Source organism: Mus caroli, chromosome 18 (genome assembly GCF_900094665.2).
Source record: "Mus caroli chromosome 18, CAROLI_EIJ_v1.1, whole genome shotgun sequence".
Classification (NCBI taxonomy): Eukaryota; Metazoa; Chordata; class Mammalia; order Rodentia; family Muridae; genus Mus; species Mus caroli.
In genome coordinates, this window is record NC_034587.1 from 32,065,624 (window position 1) to 32,081,880 (window position 16,257).

Consider the following 16,257-nt stretch of genomic DNA (forward strand, 5'->3'; position numbering starts at 1 on the left):
GTAGGCCTGAGGAAGTGGACGAATGTTACAAAGGTCTGGGGTCTCAAGTTACATAACAAAGTAAGAACCTTATTCCTTAATGGAGGCTCTTTCCAACTACTGCAGACACAGAGACTCATACATCCTAGCTCCACACTGCCTTCCGAATACTTGGATAATAACCAATGAAGTAGCGGTTTGGATGACACCCTGCTATCTCTGGCTCATCTTTCTAAAACAAAGATGACTTGTGGTCTGTGGCTAGTTTTCTCGATACCAGTGCTGGTGAAATCCAGGTATAAGAGCAGGGTCATGAAATATAGGAGAGAAAAGTTGATTGACTTATAGAACTGTGATGGCTATGATACAGGAAGGTCAGTGGGTCGGGTCATCACTAACTGAAGCTAAAATCTTCCTTCCAGAATTCAAGAAATTCTAGTCTGGCCTCTTCTGGATTTGGAGTGTCTCTCTCAAGTTTGTCACAACCATTGACTTTTGGAAGTGGACGGAGCCAGTCCAATGGAGTTTTAGCCACAGATAACAAGCCTTTGGGCTTCTCTTTCAGCTGCAGCTCTGCATCAGAGTCTCAGAAGGACTCAGATCTCTCCAAGAACTTGTTTTTTCAATGCATGTCCCAAAATGTACCCAGCACTAACTACCTGAGCAGGGTTTCAGAGAGTGTGGCCGATGACTCCTCGAGCAGGGATTCCTTCACACAAAGCCTCGAGAGCCTGACTTCAGGCCTGTGTAAAGGCAGATCTGTTCTCGGAGCAGATACTCAGCCAGGTCCCAAGGCCGGCAGCTCTGTGGACCGAAAAGTGCCTGCAGAGTCCATGCCCACCCTTACTCCAGCCTTCCCACGGAGTCTCCTAAATACCCGCACCCCAGAGAATCATGAAAATCTATTTTTACAGCCCCCTAAACTGTCCCGAGAAGAACCTTCTAACCCTTTCCTGGCGTTTGTGGAGAAAGTGGAACACAGCCCTTTCAGCAGCTTTGTGTCTCAGGCATCAGGTAGCTCTTCCTCTGCTACCTCTGTCACCTCAAAGGCAACAGCCAGCTGGCCTGAGTCTCACTCCTCTGCAGAGTCTGCACCTTTAGCAAAGAAAAAGCCCCTCTTTATTACAACTGACTCCTCCAAGCTGGTATCTGGTGTTCTGGGCTCCGCTCTCAGCACTGGGAGTCCGAGTCTCTCTGCCGTGGGGAATGGCCGCTCCAGCTCGCCCACCAACAGCCTCACCCAACCTATTGAGATGCCTACTCTCTCCTCCAGTCCCACAGAAGAGAGGCCAACTGTGGGGCCTGGCCAGCAGGACAATCCGCTCCTCAAAACCTTCAGTACTGTCTTTGGCAGGCACTCAGGCAGCTTTCTGTCTGCCCCAGCAGAGTTTGCACAGGAGAACAAAGCACCTTTTGAAGCTGTAAAAAGGTTCTCATTGGATGAGCGAAGCTTGGCTTGCAGACAGGATTCGGACTCCAGCACCAACAGTGACCTGTCAGATCTGAGCGACTCAGAGGAGCAGCTGCAGGCCAAGAGTGGCCTGAAGGGGATTCCAGAGCACCTGATGGGGAAGCTAGGCCCCAACGGGGAGCGTAGTGCTGAGCTGCTACTGGGCAAGGGCAAAGGGAAGCAGGCCCCAAAGGGCCGGCCCCGGACTGCTCCCCTGAAAGGTGATCCAGCTGGGACCATACATGGTCTTTGCTCTAGCACAAACATCAAATGCTTTGATGGAAAATTCTTAATCTCATAGAATTACAAAGCCAACGGGGCTTGACATTGTCCCCCATCAAACCCTGTTCTAGGCAATGTTGTTTCTGTGTTGTCACTATAAGAGTTATCTGGCCACAAAGAACGTTTTTGATCTTATTAATTTTTTTTTAACATCGGGAACTAAGTTTTTTTGTGTATCCCATTTGTTTCTACTTCTCTTAGACCATCTTTAAATTTACTTCAGGGAGTTAGGAAGAAATAATCACTGTTCCCATAGCAACCTTTGGTAAATTTGATGAAGCAAAGAGATCCACAACCTCTATTTGTTCTTCCCTTAAGACGTGCCAGAGCTCAGTAGCTATGATAGCTCAGAGTCTAGTGATAAAAGCAGCGCTTTCCTTCAGGCTCTGGTAGACTTTAGGATAAAGTCCAAGAGGCTTTGGGGTCCTGAAGAGCCACAGCCAGGTGGTGACTGCCTTCTTCCTCCCTGAGGGGGTTTCATCCCTACCCCTAGAGTTCTCACTTAGCTGGGTTACTCAGATAGAGTTCTCCATGGCTCGTAGTTCCCAACCGAAGCCTTTTTCCTTTATGCGCTCTTTTCTGGGTACATCCTCAAGGAGCATGGAGAGAAATAGCTCACGTCAGGGTGTGTGTCTTGTGCTATTGAACCCTGTTTATGCATACCTCTTGTGAAGGCCCTCTCTCCTCCTTCCTCACGACAGTTGGCCAGTCGGTGCTGAAGGACGTGAGTAAAGTAAGGAAGCTGAAGCAGTCTGGAGAGCCTTTCCTACAGGACGGCTCCTGCATCAACGTGGCGCCTCACCTGCACAAGTGCCGGGAGTGCCGCCTGGAGAGGTACCGCAAGTTTAAGGAGCAGGAGCAAGATGATTCTACTGTAGCCTGCCGCTTCTTTCACTTCCGGAGGTACTGGGCTTTTATCTAACTCACTTCCCAGTTTTCATTGGTTTTAAATGACTGCAGCTCTCTCTGGACCCACAGATGTGTCTTGCCATCTTTCTTACCTTCCCTAACCTTTGCTCTTAGAGTCTGTGTTGAGGCTCTGTCAGAGTAGTCAGTCTCTCAGTTGGATTGTGAAGTGGCATGTGGCTTTGTCCTTAGAGATTGTAAGTTGAACTATTTTAGTTGTAGCCCTGTGCTGTCCTTGAGTTATTCTCAAGTCTGATTCCACTGGAAGTTGTATAAGCAAGACTCAGATTCTTTGTGGCTTCCCCTGACCACCTCCCTTCCCTCAGTGCTAGAGTAAGCTGAATTTGGGATGTGGTACAATGCTGCTTTTGTCCTTCCTTTGTCTTTCAGTTGGTTTGCTTTAGGGGAAGTGTCTTATTTGTGTTGCCAGTGTGGCCTTGAACTAGTGGACTCAAACAATCCTGCCCTTAACCTTCAAAGTGCTGGGATTACAAAGTGTCTGCCACCATACTTGATTAAGAGTCTTTACTTGTTGAATAAAGAACTCAAGTTACCACTCAGCTTTTTCAACTAAGATCAAGTAAAGAAACCTAAATTTTTTATTGGTTTGATCTGAATTTCTTTATTTGGCAAATATTTATTGGGCCACTAATTATGTCAGCCACCCTCCCCTGATACACACACACACACACATACACACACACCCCTCACCCTTCTTATGGATTCAGAAGCAAAGGAAACAAATTTTAGTTCTCATGATTTGAAGAGGAAGGAGGTTTTGTTGTTGTTGTTGTTTTGTTTTTTAGTGGATGTCAAGGGGCTAGAGCAGTGGCTCTGGGTCTTTTAGAGAACTCTTGCTTGGTTCCTGACACTCCTGTCAGGGGCCTCACAGCCCTCTAACTCCAACGCCAGGGAGTCTGCTGACTCTCTTGGTTGGTGGGTTGAGAGAGGGTCTTACTGTGTAGCCCTGGCTGGCTCTGAACTCACACCTACCTCTGCCTCCCAAGTACTGGAGTTAAACACATGTGCCGCTATGCCTGCCCTGAGAGATCAGTTAAAGCAAGTTCATTCCTGAGGATGTACTATTGTTGGTAGAACCAGAGTTGATAGACTAGGATGAGGTCAGAGAATTCATGAAGGGTCTATATTTTATTTGTTGCTGGTTGGTTTTGAGGTGGATTCTCAGGATGTTTTTCTCATTACTGTTCTTTCTTTTTCCTTCGTATGTATGTATGTATGTATGTATGTATGTATGTATGTATGTATGAGAGCTCACAACCATCTATAAACATAGTCCCCAGGGGATCTGATGCTGTCTTTCCTGGCCTCTGGAGTGTACGTGCCTGTGCACATGCACACACAGCATTTGGCAGACAGAATAACTTAGAGTAGTTCACGGGAATGAAACTCACTCAGATCATCAAGTGTAGTAGGAAGCCCTTTGACCCGCTGAGCCATCCATTATCCAGTGCCTTGTCCATCCTTCACCTTTTCCTCCCACGTCCTTAGTCGGCATAGTGTCACGGCTGTCTAAGTATTACAGGAAATAAATACTGTATTTGCACTGTATTCACTGCTATAAGTAACCTGCTGATGACTTAAAGAATATGTACACATGCATAGTTCAGCTATAGTATCTGAGGGAGTTGATCGGCCCCAGATTTTGGTAGGGGTATGGGTGATAGGTAGGAAGTGTGGCCTTTAACCATTTCCCTCAGACCCCAAGGGACGGTTGGGTTTGACTTGTGTCCTTTCTGCCTTAGGTTGGTCTTCACTCGAAAGGGGGTGCTCCGTGTGGAGGGATTTCTGAGCCCCCAGCAGAGTGACCCGGATGCCATGAACCTGTGGATCCCCTCTTCCTCCCTAGCAGAAGGAATAGACCTAGAAACCTCAAAATACATCTTGGCCAATGTTGGGGACCAGTTCTGCCAGCTTGTAATGTCTGAGAAGGAGGCCATGATGATGGTGGAACCACACCGTAAGACGCCTTTCACTGTTCCCCGCTGTTCCCCTCTTGCCACCCTAATTTCTTTTTACTTAAAGAAGGATTGGGAGGAGAAGGCATCTGCTATGAATGAATTAGGACTGATAAGACTTGTCTTTGTAGCAACCTATTCAGATGAACTGTTCCCAGCACGTGCCATTCTTTCCATCTCTGACAGTTAGTAAACAGAACCTCCTCTTCACTGTGCCGTTGTGTCTGTCACACATCTGCCGCGTGGGGTTGAGCTGTTCTGAGTTTGCATCAGTACCAGTGTTCTATGGTTTGTTGCGAAACATGGTACTATTCAGTGCTTAATTTCTCACCTAGAATCCTCATTATTACAAAGAGACAATACAGATATACATCATACTTTTTCCATACCAATGGAAACTATACTGTGAATTTATACTTTACATTTCAAAAGAAAACTTTTCTTTTGTCAAGTTCTCTGTAAAGATTTTATACTGTCTGTTATTTTTGAGATGCGGTCTCAGACTTGTTATAGATCTAAGACTGACCTTTCCCTGCCTCCACCTTTAAATATAGGAATTACAACCCAACTAAAGTGTTATTTTTTTCTCACTTGATAACATGTAACATTAACTTCCTAGGGATTAATCGGCACTAAGAATCTTCTTTTTTTTTTTTTTTTTTTAAAGTTTTTTTTTTTTTTTATNTGTAAGNACNCTGTAGCTGTCTTCAGACACTCCAGAAGAGGGCGCCAGATCTCGTTACGGATGGTTGTGAGCCACCATGTGGTTGCTGGGATTTGAACTCTGGACCTTCGGAAGAGCAGTCGGGTGCTCTTACCCACTGAGCCATCTCTCCAGCCCCCTAAGAATCTTCTTATCACCCACTGTTGTTACAACTCCACAACGACACTCTGCCTTCCATACATTTGTTTCTCTTGCAATTGTAGAAAGACTTGTTTACTTTTAAATGTTTATCTATGGACAGAATGCCATGAGTAAAATGGTCTAGTGCTGTCAGTCGCAGTCAGCACTGCACAAGTGTTCTTCTCTCACCAGAGAAAGTGGCGTGGAAGCGAGCAGTGCGTGGAGTTCGGGAGATGTGTGATGTGTGTGAGACAACCCTCTTCAACATCCACTGGGTCTGTCGGAAATGTGGATTTGGGGTCTGCCTTGACTGTTACCGGCTCAGGAAAAGCCGTCCAAGGAGTGGTAAGTAGTCTTGTCTGTCTCAGGTCATTGTAAACATGACTGGTAGGCATCTATTCTAAGCATTGGCAGTTGGATCGGGGTGGGGGAATGGATGGGGGGGGGGGCGCTTATGTCCCTCTGAAAGCTGCTCCGCTTCATTTGCCTTTGCCATAAATCTTTTTTTTTAGACATATAACATCTTTTTAAAAAAGATTAGTTTTAATTATGTGACTATGTCTGTCTGCGGGTGTATGTGCACAGGTGAACACAGGTTTTTACAGAGGCTAGAAGAAGGTTTGGCTTCCCTTGGAGCTGGAGTTACAGATGGTTCTGAGCAGATTGATATGGGTACTGGGAACCAAACTGGGGTCCTTTGCAAGAGCAGTATCTTCTTGACTGCTGAGCCATCTTTCCAGCCCCTGTTGTAATGTCTTAAGATTGCCTAAAAAGCCTAAAAAGCCTAAAACCAAGGAGGATTCTACTAGGCAAGTATTCTACTACTGAGCTAAATCTTCAGCCTACCTTTTCCCTTTTTTTTTTTAAAAGATTTTATTTTATATATATATATATATATATATATATATATATATATATATATATATATATATATAATGTGCTCTACTGTGTACACCTGCGTACACCTGCATGCCAGAAGAGGTCATCAGATCCCATTGTAGATGGTTGTAAGACCCCATGTGGTTGCTGGGGATTGAACTCAGGACTTCTGGAAGAACAGTCAGTACTCTTAACCACTGAGCCACCTCTCTAGCCCCCACTTTTTCCTTTTCAAAAAAAGATTTAGTAAGTGAGGCATGCCTTTAATCTATACACTCAGAGACACAGGCAAGTGGATCTCTGTGAGTTTAAGGCTAGCCTGGTGGTATACATAGTGAGTTTCTAGGACAGCCAGAGCTATACAGAGAAACCCTAAGAGGAATGAGTACAGTGCTTTCAGAAGCCACAAAAGAAAGTCTGCCTGGGTATGATGGCACACACCTTTAATCCTAGCACTTAAGGCTAGAGGCAGAAGGGTCTTTGTGAGTTCGAGGACAGCCTGATCTATATAACAAGTTCTAGGACAGCCACAGTGATATAGAGACTTTGTCTCAAAAAAGCAAACAAATAAAAAGTAAAATTAAAAGGGTAAGACTTTAGATTCCTGGAGCTGAAGTTCCAGCTGTTCTTAGCTGCCTGGTGTGGGTACTGGGAGCTGAAAAGGTCTTGTGCAAAGCAGTGTGTGCTCATAACCATTGAGCCTCCTCACAACCCTGTCAGCTCACTGTCATTGTTGTTTTCAAACAAACCTTTTAAACATGGATAAAGCAGTAGTTTAACCTATAAAATTGTGTGGCCACCCTAGCAAATCTTGTCCAAGCTGTTGTTTACCGTTGTTTCCTTGCCCTGACATTTTGCCTCCCTAATTAATTTCTGTCTCTATAGATTTACATATTCTATTTCATGTCATATAGATGGAGTTGTAACATTTGGTGTTTTTTTTGACTGGCTTCATAACTGAGGTTTGTCTATAAAAGTACATATCAGTTGATTTCTTTCTATTGTCTATTGTCTAGCGATGCTCTATTGTATGTTTATTATATGTACATCTGGGTTATATTCATTTTGCCTATATGGATACTGCCACTGTGTGCCAGTTTTTGTGTGGATGTATGCTTAGTCTCTTGGTTATATACCTAGGAGTACAATTTCTGGGTCAAGCCAGGTGTAGTAGATAAACATCTGTAATCCCAGCATTTGGAAGGTAGGGGGAGGAGGATACAGAGATTAGCACTAACCTCAACTGTGTAGTGAGTTTGCCAGTCTGGATGACAGGAGACCTCATCTCAAAACAAAGAAAAACACCCGTGGGCATACAGTAATTCTCTATTTGACTGTCTATGGACTGATGTCCTGTTAATGGGGCTGAGGCCTGAGGCAACGTTACCTTTTTGTTTTGAGACAGTTCCATGTAAGCAGGGCTGGCCTCAAACTCTGCATAACAGAGGATGACCTTGATCCTAATCCTCCTGCTTCAACCTCTCAAGTGCTGGGATCCGTGGTGTTGCTCGCCATCCCTGGCTAAATAAAGGTCTTTTGAGGAGCTTCCAGTATGCTCCAAAGTACCTTACAGTTTTATAGTCCCAGCTACATCCTGTAGGTTGGGCTGTTTTGCTACATGACTAGTGATGTTGCATGTTTTTAAGTCTTACTGCCCATCTGTTTTGCTTTGTTTACAGATACATATTCAATTATTTGCTCCCAGTGGTTCTAGCTGAGGTTAGGAATCCTTTGCCCCTTGATGTCCTCATCTTTCCTTCTTCAGAGATCCAGTATAACAGTTGGGTATCTGTGTTGTTTGGTAGTGGTTTTAGTTTTTGTTAAAATGGTCTCCTTCATAGGCAGTGCTAATGTCAAACTCACCATCTTCCTTTCTCTCTGTGTGTGTGTCCCTCCCCCGAGTATTCTGAAGGTGGAGATTGTGGGTTTCTGTCACCACACCTGATCTGGTGTTGTGGTGATGGCAGCAGGCCCGTAGGTTTTTTTTATTTATTTATTTATTTATTTATTTGTTGGTTGGTCGGTTGGTTGGTTGGTTTTGTTTTTTGGCCTGGTGGGTGTAGATATTATTAGCTTAAGCAACTAGAACTTGAAAACCTGCAACCACATCACACACCCACTGCGGTATCTTGGGCCAGTGACTTAATCACTCCAAGCCTCAGTTTCCTTTTTCTATAAAACAAAAATACAACATTATTAGCAATGTTGTTGTAGGTAATTAAATGAACTATATCTAAAGTGTTTACACAGGACTGACACCTAAGCATGGCATAAAATTAACATTCGCCTTTCTACCATGACTCTATAGGAATTGATTTTCTGCCATAAACAGAAAGAAACAGTAAGTATTTAAAACTCTGTTTTTCCAGGTTTTGCAGCAGGAAACTTGGGACTATGACCTGAGGAATGAGAAGGAACAAGCACTGCCTAGGAGCAGCTTCTAACTGTAGCACAGAGCAGGCCAGATCAGCTTGGCAGCCCCACTGGGCTGAGACAGAGCAAAATCATGGAGAATAAATACCTGGGTAGAGGAAAGGGCTGCCTGCGCAAACACAGCAGCAGAGACTATGGAGAGGTCCTGTGTTTCCTGTGTAACAGATCTACAGGAGTTTCAGATCAAACTCCCTGAGGCCCAGAACTGATCCTCAGAGAATAATTACCAAGTAATTTTCAGAATCCATAATTTTTTTTAAAAAAATCTTTTTCTCTGCCCCACCCCCACCTTCCCACAGGACAGGGTTTCTCTGTCAGCCCTGGCTGTCCTGGACCTCACTCTGTAGACCAGGCTGGCCTTGAACTCACAGAAATCTGTGTGTTCTGCCTCCTGAATGTTGAGAGGGAGTCAAGGCTTGCACCACCATGCCTGAGGTCATAATCACAATTGTAGAGAGATGCTTGGTCTCCTAGCACATAGGAAGCAAATGCGGTTGGATATTCTTGAGTTAAAGACCAGCCTGCTATACATAGCAAGTTCCAAGACAGCCAAGACTATATAATAAAGATAGTATTTTAAAGACATAAAAATAAAAACAACAAAAAGAGATGCTTATTAGAGTCTAGAAGAGTCACATCTGAGTTGTGGGATTTAGTGTTAAAATCTTCTTTAATTGAGGGCTGAGAGTGTGTGACCCGGGTTTTGTTCCCAGTACCCATATGGGTGTCCGTAACCATATGTCTGTCTGTAACAACTGTCTGTCTCCAGTTTCAGAAGGTCTGACACACCCTCCCTCTTCCATCCTCCATTAGTACTAGGCACAGGTGATGTACATACATACATGCAGACAAACAACCTATACATGTAAAGTAAAATCTCTAGATCTGCCACCGAGAATTGTAAAGTAAACTTTAGAAGACTCAAAGGTGGGGGGGGGGTGTGATGGGGATTTGCCGAGGAGAAACAGGGAAGGCGAATAACATGAAATGTAAATAAATAAAATAACCATTTTTTTTTTAAAAAAGACTCAAACTGATTGCTGACTTGTTAACAGTATTAACAAGTTTAATAGTGTTCAAGGGATTTAAAAACAAAAAACAGGCTGGAGAGATAGCTCAGTGGATAAGAGCACTTGACTGCTCTTCCAAATGTCCTGAGTTCAATTCCCAGCAACCACATGGTGGCTCACGACCATCTGTAAAGGGATCTGACACCCTCTTAAGGTGTGTCTGGAAACAGCTACAGTGTACTCATAAATAAAATAAATCTTAAAACAAAACATTAAAAACAAAACAGTCTCCTCATAGTGACAAACCTCTGCATTCAGTCAACAAAGAATAATGGGGAAGAGACAAAAGCAGAGTTGAGGTATGACCAACGACTCAAAATGACAAAAGAGAAAATGCTTATAAGTCGTGGATGATGACGCTTGTCGTCTAAGTGACACACCCAATATGAAGTGGTAGTCTACTAGTTGAAGATAGACTATGGTAAGTTAAAGTTAGTACTGCTAACCCTAGGGCAATTCCTAAAACACCAAAGCTACTGGGGCTAGAGTGATGACTAAGAGCATTCTCTGCTTCTGCAAACGAGTTTCCTTCCCAGCATCCGTAGCAGGCTGCTCACAGCCACCTTTAACCTTAGATCCCAGCATCCATAGGAGGCTGCTCACAGCCACCTTTAACCTTAGATCCCAGCATCCATAGCAGGCTGCTCACAGCCACCTTTAACCTTAGATCCAAGGGGCCTGATGTCCTCTCAGACCATGGCCGGTACCCACACACACAACATTCATCCCAGACACACTTTAGATCTGGCAGCAACACCTGTAATCCTAACACTCAGGAGGATCCAGAGTTAAGAGCTGTCTTGCACTGCTTAGCAAGTCAGAGACCAGCTGAGACACATGAGAAGCCATCCAACACAACACAACAACAGTGCTGGCCAAGATCAAAAGACGGATATTAATTGTAAAGAGTTCAAGTTTGTAGAGGGGATAGGATTGCTCTTGGTCATTATTGATTTGAAGAAACATGAAGTATCTACTTTAGATTGTTGGTTTGTTTTTTATAATATATAGCACAGTAGAACAGTTCATATTTTTAGTTTTTTAAGTAAGCTGTTGCTTTCTTTGGCCATGACAAAATTTGCGGTTTTAAAACTTCTCACTGAGAGAGATCCATCTGTGACCCCATAAAATCAGAAATTAATTTCTGTTTCAGAGACAGAAGAAATGGGCGATGAGGAAGTTTTCTCCTGGCTAAAGTGTGCGAAGGGGCAGTCCCACGAACCAGAAAACCTCATGCCCACCCAGATCATCCCTGGCACAGGTAAGTCCCTTCCTGTCCGCAGAGTGGGTGGGAAGGGTGCAGTGCTGAGTACTAAACTCTCGGCCTTTCACATGCTAGGTCAGCACTTCTACCACAGAGCTACATCCCTGGCCTGAGTGTATTGGGTTACTTTGTGTGTGGGTGTATGTGTGTGTATGTTTGGTGGGGCTGGGGGTGTACACACGTGTTTGAGACAGGGTCTCACTTTGTAACCCTGGCTGGCCTGAAACTCAAAATGTAAAACCAGGCAGGCCTCAACTCACAGAACACCACTTGACTGCCTGTTCTGTTTGTTTACTTACTATGTGGGGTAGGGCACCAGACCCCGGGAGCTAGATTTACAAAGGGTTGTGAGCCACTGTGTAGGTCTGGGGATTGAGCCCTGTCACTGTGTGACAGCAGCAGTGCCTTTTACCTCTGGGCCATCTCTTCAGCACCATTGTTGTGCCATGTTTTTCTTTAATTTTTTTAAAGATTTATTTTTGTTTCATATTATTTATGTCTGTGTGGTACATCTGTGTGCCGATACCTTTGGTGTTCAGAAGGGGGCTTAAGATAGCCTGGAGCTGGAGTTACAGACTGACAAGAATTCTGGAAACTGAACTTGGGTGGGTTCCCTAGAAGAGGAAGAAGCACTTTTTTTTCTTTTTTTAAGATTTATTTATGTACTTTATGTACATGAGTGCACTGTAGCTGTCTTTAGACACCAGAAATGGGCATCGGATCCCATTACAGGTGGTTCGTGAGCCCTGGTTGTGGTTGCTGGGAATTGAACTCGGGACCTCTGGAAGAGCAGTCGGCTCCTGAAGCCCAGAAGAAGCACTCACCACTGCTGATTCACTTCTCCAGGCCTTGTTTTAGCCTCAAACGCTCAGAGTGACCTAGAACTCACTGTCTAACTAAGGTTGAGTTTAGGATCCTCCAACTCCCAAGTACTGGGATTATAGGAGTATCCCACCACCACTCTGTTGTCTACATGCTAGGATGGCCCCAGGGCTTCATGTAAGCTAGACAAGTACTCTGCCAACTGAGATCGCATCCCCAGCCTACAGGAAGTGATTTTACATAGTTTAAATCGGCCTTGAACTTGGGAGAGGTGAGTGATTAGCTGGGTCAGAGTGAAAGAAAGCAGTCAGTAGATCAATTGCTACTTCTTCATTGCTGTGACAAAATATTCAGGAAAAGTCACTTCAGGGTTGTATTCAAAGACAGGATTCAGAAATGGAATGTTGGTGTTGTTGCTCTTCTGTTTTAATCAGTTGGGGCCTCTGAGAATGGGTCTTCATTTAAACCTTTCTAGAAATATGCCTCAGATACCCAGAGCTGTGTTACCACAGTTACTCTAAGTTCAATCAAGCCGTCACTCTTGATGTTAGGAAAGACTTCTGGTTTTAGGTTTTTAACATGCAGCAAGAGCACTTGCTGCTCTCAGAAGACCTGGGTTCAGTTCCCATCACTCACATAGGACAACTCACACCACCTGTAACTCTCGTTCTCAAGGGCTGTCGTGCATGCATGCGTGTGTGTGGGCATTCAAGTAAAATAAAATCAAAGAGGCAAACTAAATAGGTTTTGCCAGGCTTGGTAGCACACACTTTCAATCCCAGTACAGAGGCAGAGGCAGAGGCAGGAGGATCTCTGAATTCAAAGACAGCCTGATCAGTAGACTGAGTTCTGGACAGCCAGGGTTACACAGAGAAACCCTGTCTCAATAATAATTTTAAAAATGTATGATTTAAAAAAAAAAAAAAAAAAAACCAACCAACCAACGAGAACTGCCATGGTGCTTCAGAACTGTTGTGCTAGTCCTCGGGAAACTGAGGTAGGCAGGAGGCTGCAGTGGGTTGGAGGCTATCCTAGGCTCCCATAGTAAATTCTAGCTCAGGCAAACAGTAACAATATCTAGCTAAGGGGTTGGGAATTTAGCTCACTGCAAGGTCCTGGGTTTGGTTCTCAGCTTCCTGGGGATGGGGGATACCAGCTCAGCATAACCAAACCCTTGAATCCATGAAGATGGTACTAGCCTGACAGAGGGAATGACTGGGTATGTTTGGGTCATAATCCCAGCTCTCTGCACCACGTCCTCCTCAGGACCTCAAAGGCAGCCGGGGCCTTCAGGTCCTAGTCTCAAAACCGAGCAGGTCTTCCAGTGGTACTTACTGTCTGTCCTTCTCCTTAGCGCTTTACAATATTGGAGACATGGTACACGCTGCCCGGGGAAAGTGGGGGATTAAAGCTAACTGCCCTTGTATAAGTCGGCAAAGCAAATCTGTTTTGAGACCTGCTGTCACCAATGGGATATCACAGGTAAGATGTGTGGGCCACATGTAAGTGAGGCTATTTGTCTCCTTCCCTCCCTTCTGTCTGTCTTTCTGTCTTTCTTCCTCCCTCCGTCCCTCTTCCTCCTCTATATACTTTGGGTTCTTTTTACATTTTTATTTTATTTAAAAATTAGTCCTGGAAGGGGCAGCACTGGGGTAGAAGGGTTGAAAGCACAGGGATGGTGGGGAACCCCAACCACATTAAGTGTGTGTGAAAATACCGTAGGGACCTGTTACCTTAGGACCAACTAAACAGAAAATTCATGCTTTCAACTTGAAAGGAAAAATTCAATCTGAAATAGTCAGGATTCTGAGGTGAAAGAATTGTTAGTTTTGAGGCCTCCCTGGGCATATCAAGATCATATCTCAAAAGCAAAAGCAAAGCAACAATTAGAGTCCACAGCTTACATTTGAAACTCTCCTTGAACCACTAATATGGAGTGGATTCCTAGAAACCCAGGTGTGGATGCTGAGAGGTCTGGAGGTGAGTCCTCAGCAGCATCGGTGCTGGTGTCCCATTATAGATGGTTGTGGTTGCTGGAAATTGAACTCAAGATTTCTGGAAGAGCAGCGGTGCTCCTACCAGAGTTGTCTCTCCAGCCCCATGGGGTTAGCTTTGATCACTAGTTTCCTGTTGTAGAAGCACTCTAAGACATTTTAAAATTATCAATTCTAAGTCTTATTCGCTTGGTTTTCTACAGAACCTTGAATAAATGACTGACACATTGTAGACTTTATAAATGTCTGGATTACAGAATGCATGAAATGACATTGAGACAACACCAGGTTATTCTTTCCAGACCTGTGCAGTGTGAGCAGCCGTTGTAGTCCTCCTGGTCAGTGCTCTCTGCCTAAGCTTGCCCTCTGCAGCCCTCTTCACTGACGCCCTAATCCTCCCTCCATGCTTCAGCTTCCCAGTGTAACCCCTAGTGCCTCTTCTGGAAACGAAACTACCTTCTCAAGCGGAGGCGGAACTGCAGCGGTCACAAATCCAGAGCCAGACCAAGTTCCCAAAGGTGCTGGCACTGACAGCAGACCTGAGGAGCCCCTAAAAGCAGAAGGTTCTGCATCAAATAGCAATAGTGAACTAAAAGCCATCAGGCCCCCGTGCCCGGACACAGCCCCTCCTTCCTCTGCTCTGCATTGGTTGGCCGACTTAGCAACTCAGAAGGCGAAAGAAGAAACGAAAGGTGAGATGAAGCACCTGTGCCCACAGCTCTTGGTGTGCTTACAGAAGCACCAGAGCCAGGGCTGTGGGAAGGGGCTGAGGAATTCTGGGATTTTTCAAACTGATGGCTTAGAGAGGTGCTGCTTGCTACTCTGGTTGGTAGCTCAGCAGGAGGGGTTCTTTTCCAGTTGTTTTTGGTTGGTTGGTTGGTTGGTTGGTTGGATTTTTAGGAAGTGGAGTGTTGTTGGATTCTTACCTGAACCTCCTTAGTCAGAACTGAGACAGTGTTGTGTGAGCCTCCCCCTGGATTGTTTCTGCAGCCAGAGTTAGCAGTGAGACTTAGAATAGCAATTTTAGTTTGAAGAGGGTCTCATCTGGGCTTGAAAGGAGCAGCCATGTTAAATGGGCCTGAGAACCACCTGGGAATTCTTTCTTTTTAACCCCACGTAGAACCATTGAGTTAGAATTTCTTGAGATAAGAACTGATCTCCATTTATTACAAGTATTACAAATGATTCCAGTCCAAGAGATCTGAAGACCCACTTAAACTGTCTTAGAAGATTAAAAAGTAGATGAGAAAAATGAAATTTTGTGATCCAAACATAGGTAAGAAGAAAGGGCAGAGAATTTTCTTTGTATCCCTAAAACCTGTGTTCAGAGCTTCTCAGCCTGGACATACACTAACCCTACCTAGTTTGGAGGCAGGGCACTGCAGAAGGTTGGTCTTCTCTCTTCCCACCTAGCTGTGTTGACAGTCAGTGTCGGCTGTGTTCCTCTGTCTAATGCTCTGCTTTTATGTTCTTACAGATGCAGGGTCCCTGCGGTCGGTGCTCAATAAGGAGTCTCATTCACCCTTTGGGCTGGACTCATTCAACTCTACTGCAAAAGTCTCTCCATTGACTCCAAAGCTTTTTAACAGTCTGTTACTGGGTCCCACTGCCTCCAACAGCAAAACCGAGGGTTCTAGTCTTCGAGACCTCCTTCACTCTGGGCCCGGAAAGCTTCCTCAAACCCCCCTGGACACAGGGATACCCTTCCCCCCTGTTTTCTCTTCATCCTCAGCAGTAAGTGTCCTTTCTACAACTCTAGCCTTTGGTAGGTTTTTTCTGGTTTTTTTTTTTTTTTATGAAAAAACCATCACAGATCTAGTGAGAGTCTCCTAGTTACGTGGTCAAGCTAACAAAGTCTCTTTTAACATTAGGTTCTTGGAATGTTTGAGATCATTTTAAGTTGTGAGCCTTGGGTACCATTTTTTGAAGTCAGTAAAATTGAGGCTCAGTGTGATGGTCTAAGTTCAGTCTTCAGGGCCCTCAGTGGAAGAGGAGAAGTCACCTACTCCTGAGATTGTTGTTGTCTTACCTCCATGTGATACCATAGGAGAGCACCCATTCCTGCAGACGTGGCATGTCACGCCCCTCCCTCCCTCCCGCCCTCCCCCTACACAGTTTTGTTTTGTTTTTTTAAAGAAGGTCAGTAAGAATTGAAACATCCCTTTTTTTTTGGTCTTCAGCAGATCCATTTGACTTTCTTGCAAACTCTAGATTTTTGTAAGCTGAGCAGTGCATTTAGTGTGCTCTGTTGGATTCAAGTCTTTAAAACAACCAGGGTAGCTCCAGTCTTTCCAGTCTTCTACCTGTGCGCTCTCTCTCTCTCTCTCTCTCTCTCTCTCTCTCTCTCTCTCTCTCTCT

General features: G+C 44.7%; 1 protein-coding gene across 1 annotated transcript in view; it reads left to right on the plus strand.

Annotated features, from left to right (window-relative positions):
• Kdm3b (lysine demethylase 3B) overlaps positions 1-16,257 on the plus strand; it is a 60,982-nt gene that overhangs the window by 31,287 nt on the left and 13,438 nt on the right. The window contains exons 8-15 of the mRNA XM_021150261.1: positions 402-1,650; positions 2,413-2,614; positions 4,381-4,595; positions 5,630-5,782; positions 10,973-11,080; positions 13,260-13,387; positions 14,312-14,591; positions 15,377-15,633. Coding sequence (XP_021005920.1) covers positions 402-1,650; positions 2,413-2,614; positions 4,381-4,595; positions 5,630-5,782; positions 10,973-11,080; positions 13,260-13,387; positions 14,312-14,591; positions 15,377-15,633 — 2,592 coding nt within the window. The remainder of the gene's footprint in view (positions 1-401; positions 1,651-2,412; positions 2,615-4,380; positions 4,596-5,629; positions 5,783-10,972; positions 11,081-13,259; positions 13,388-14,311; positions 14,592-15,376; positions 15,634-16,257) is intronic.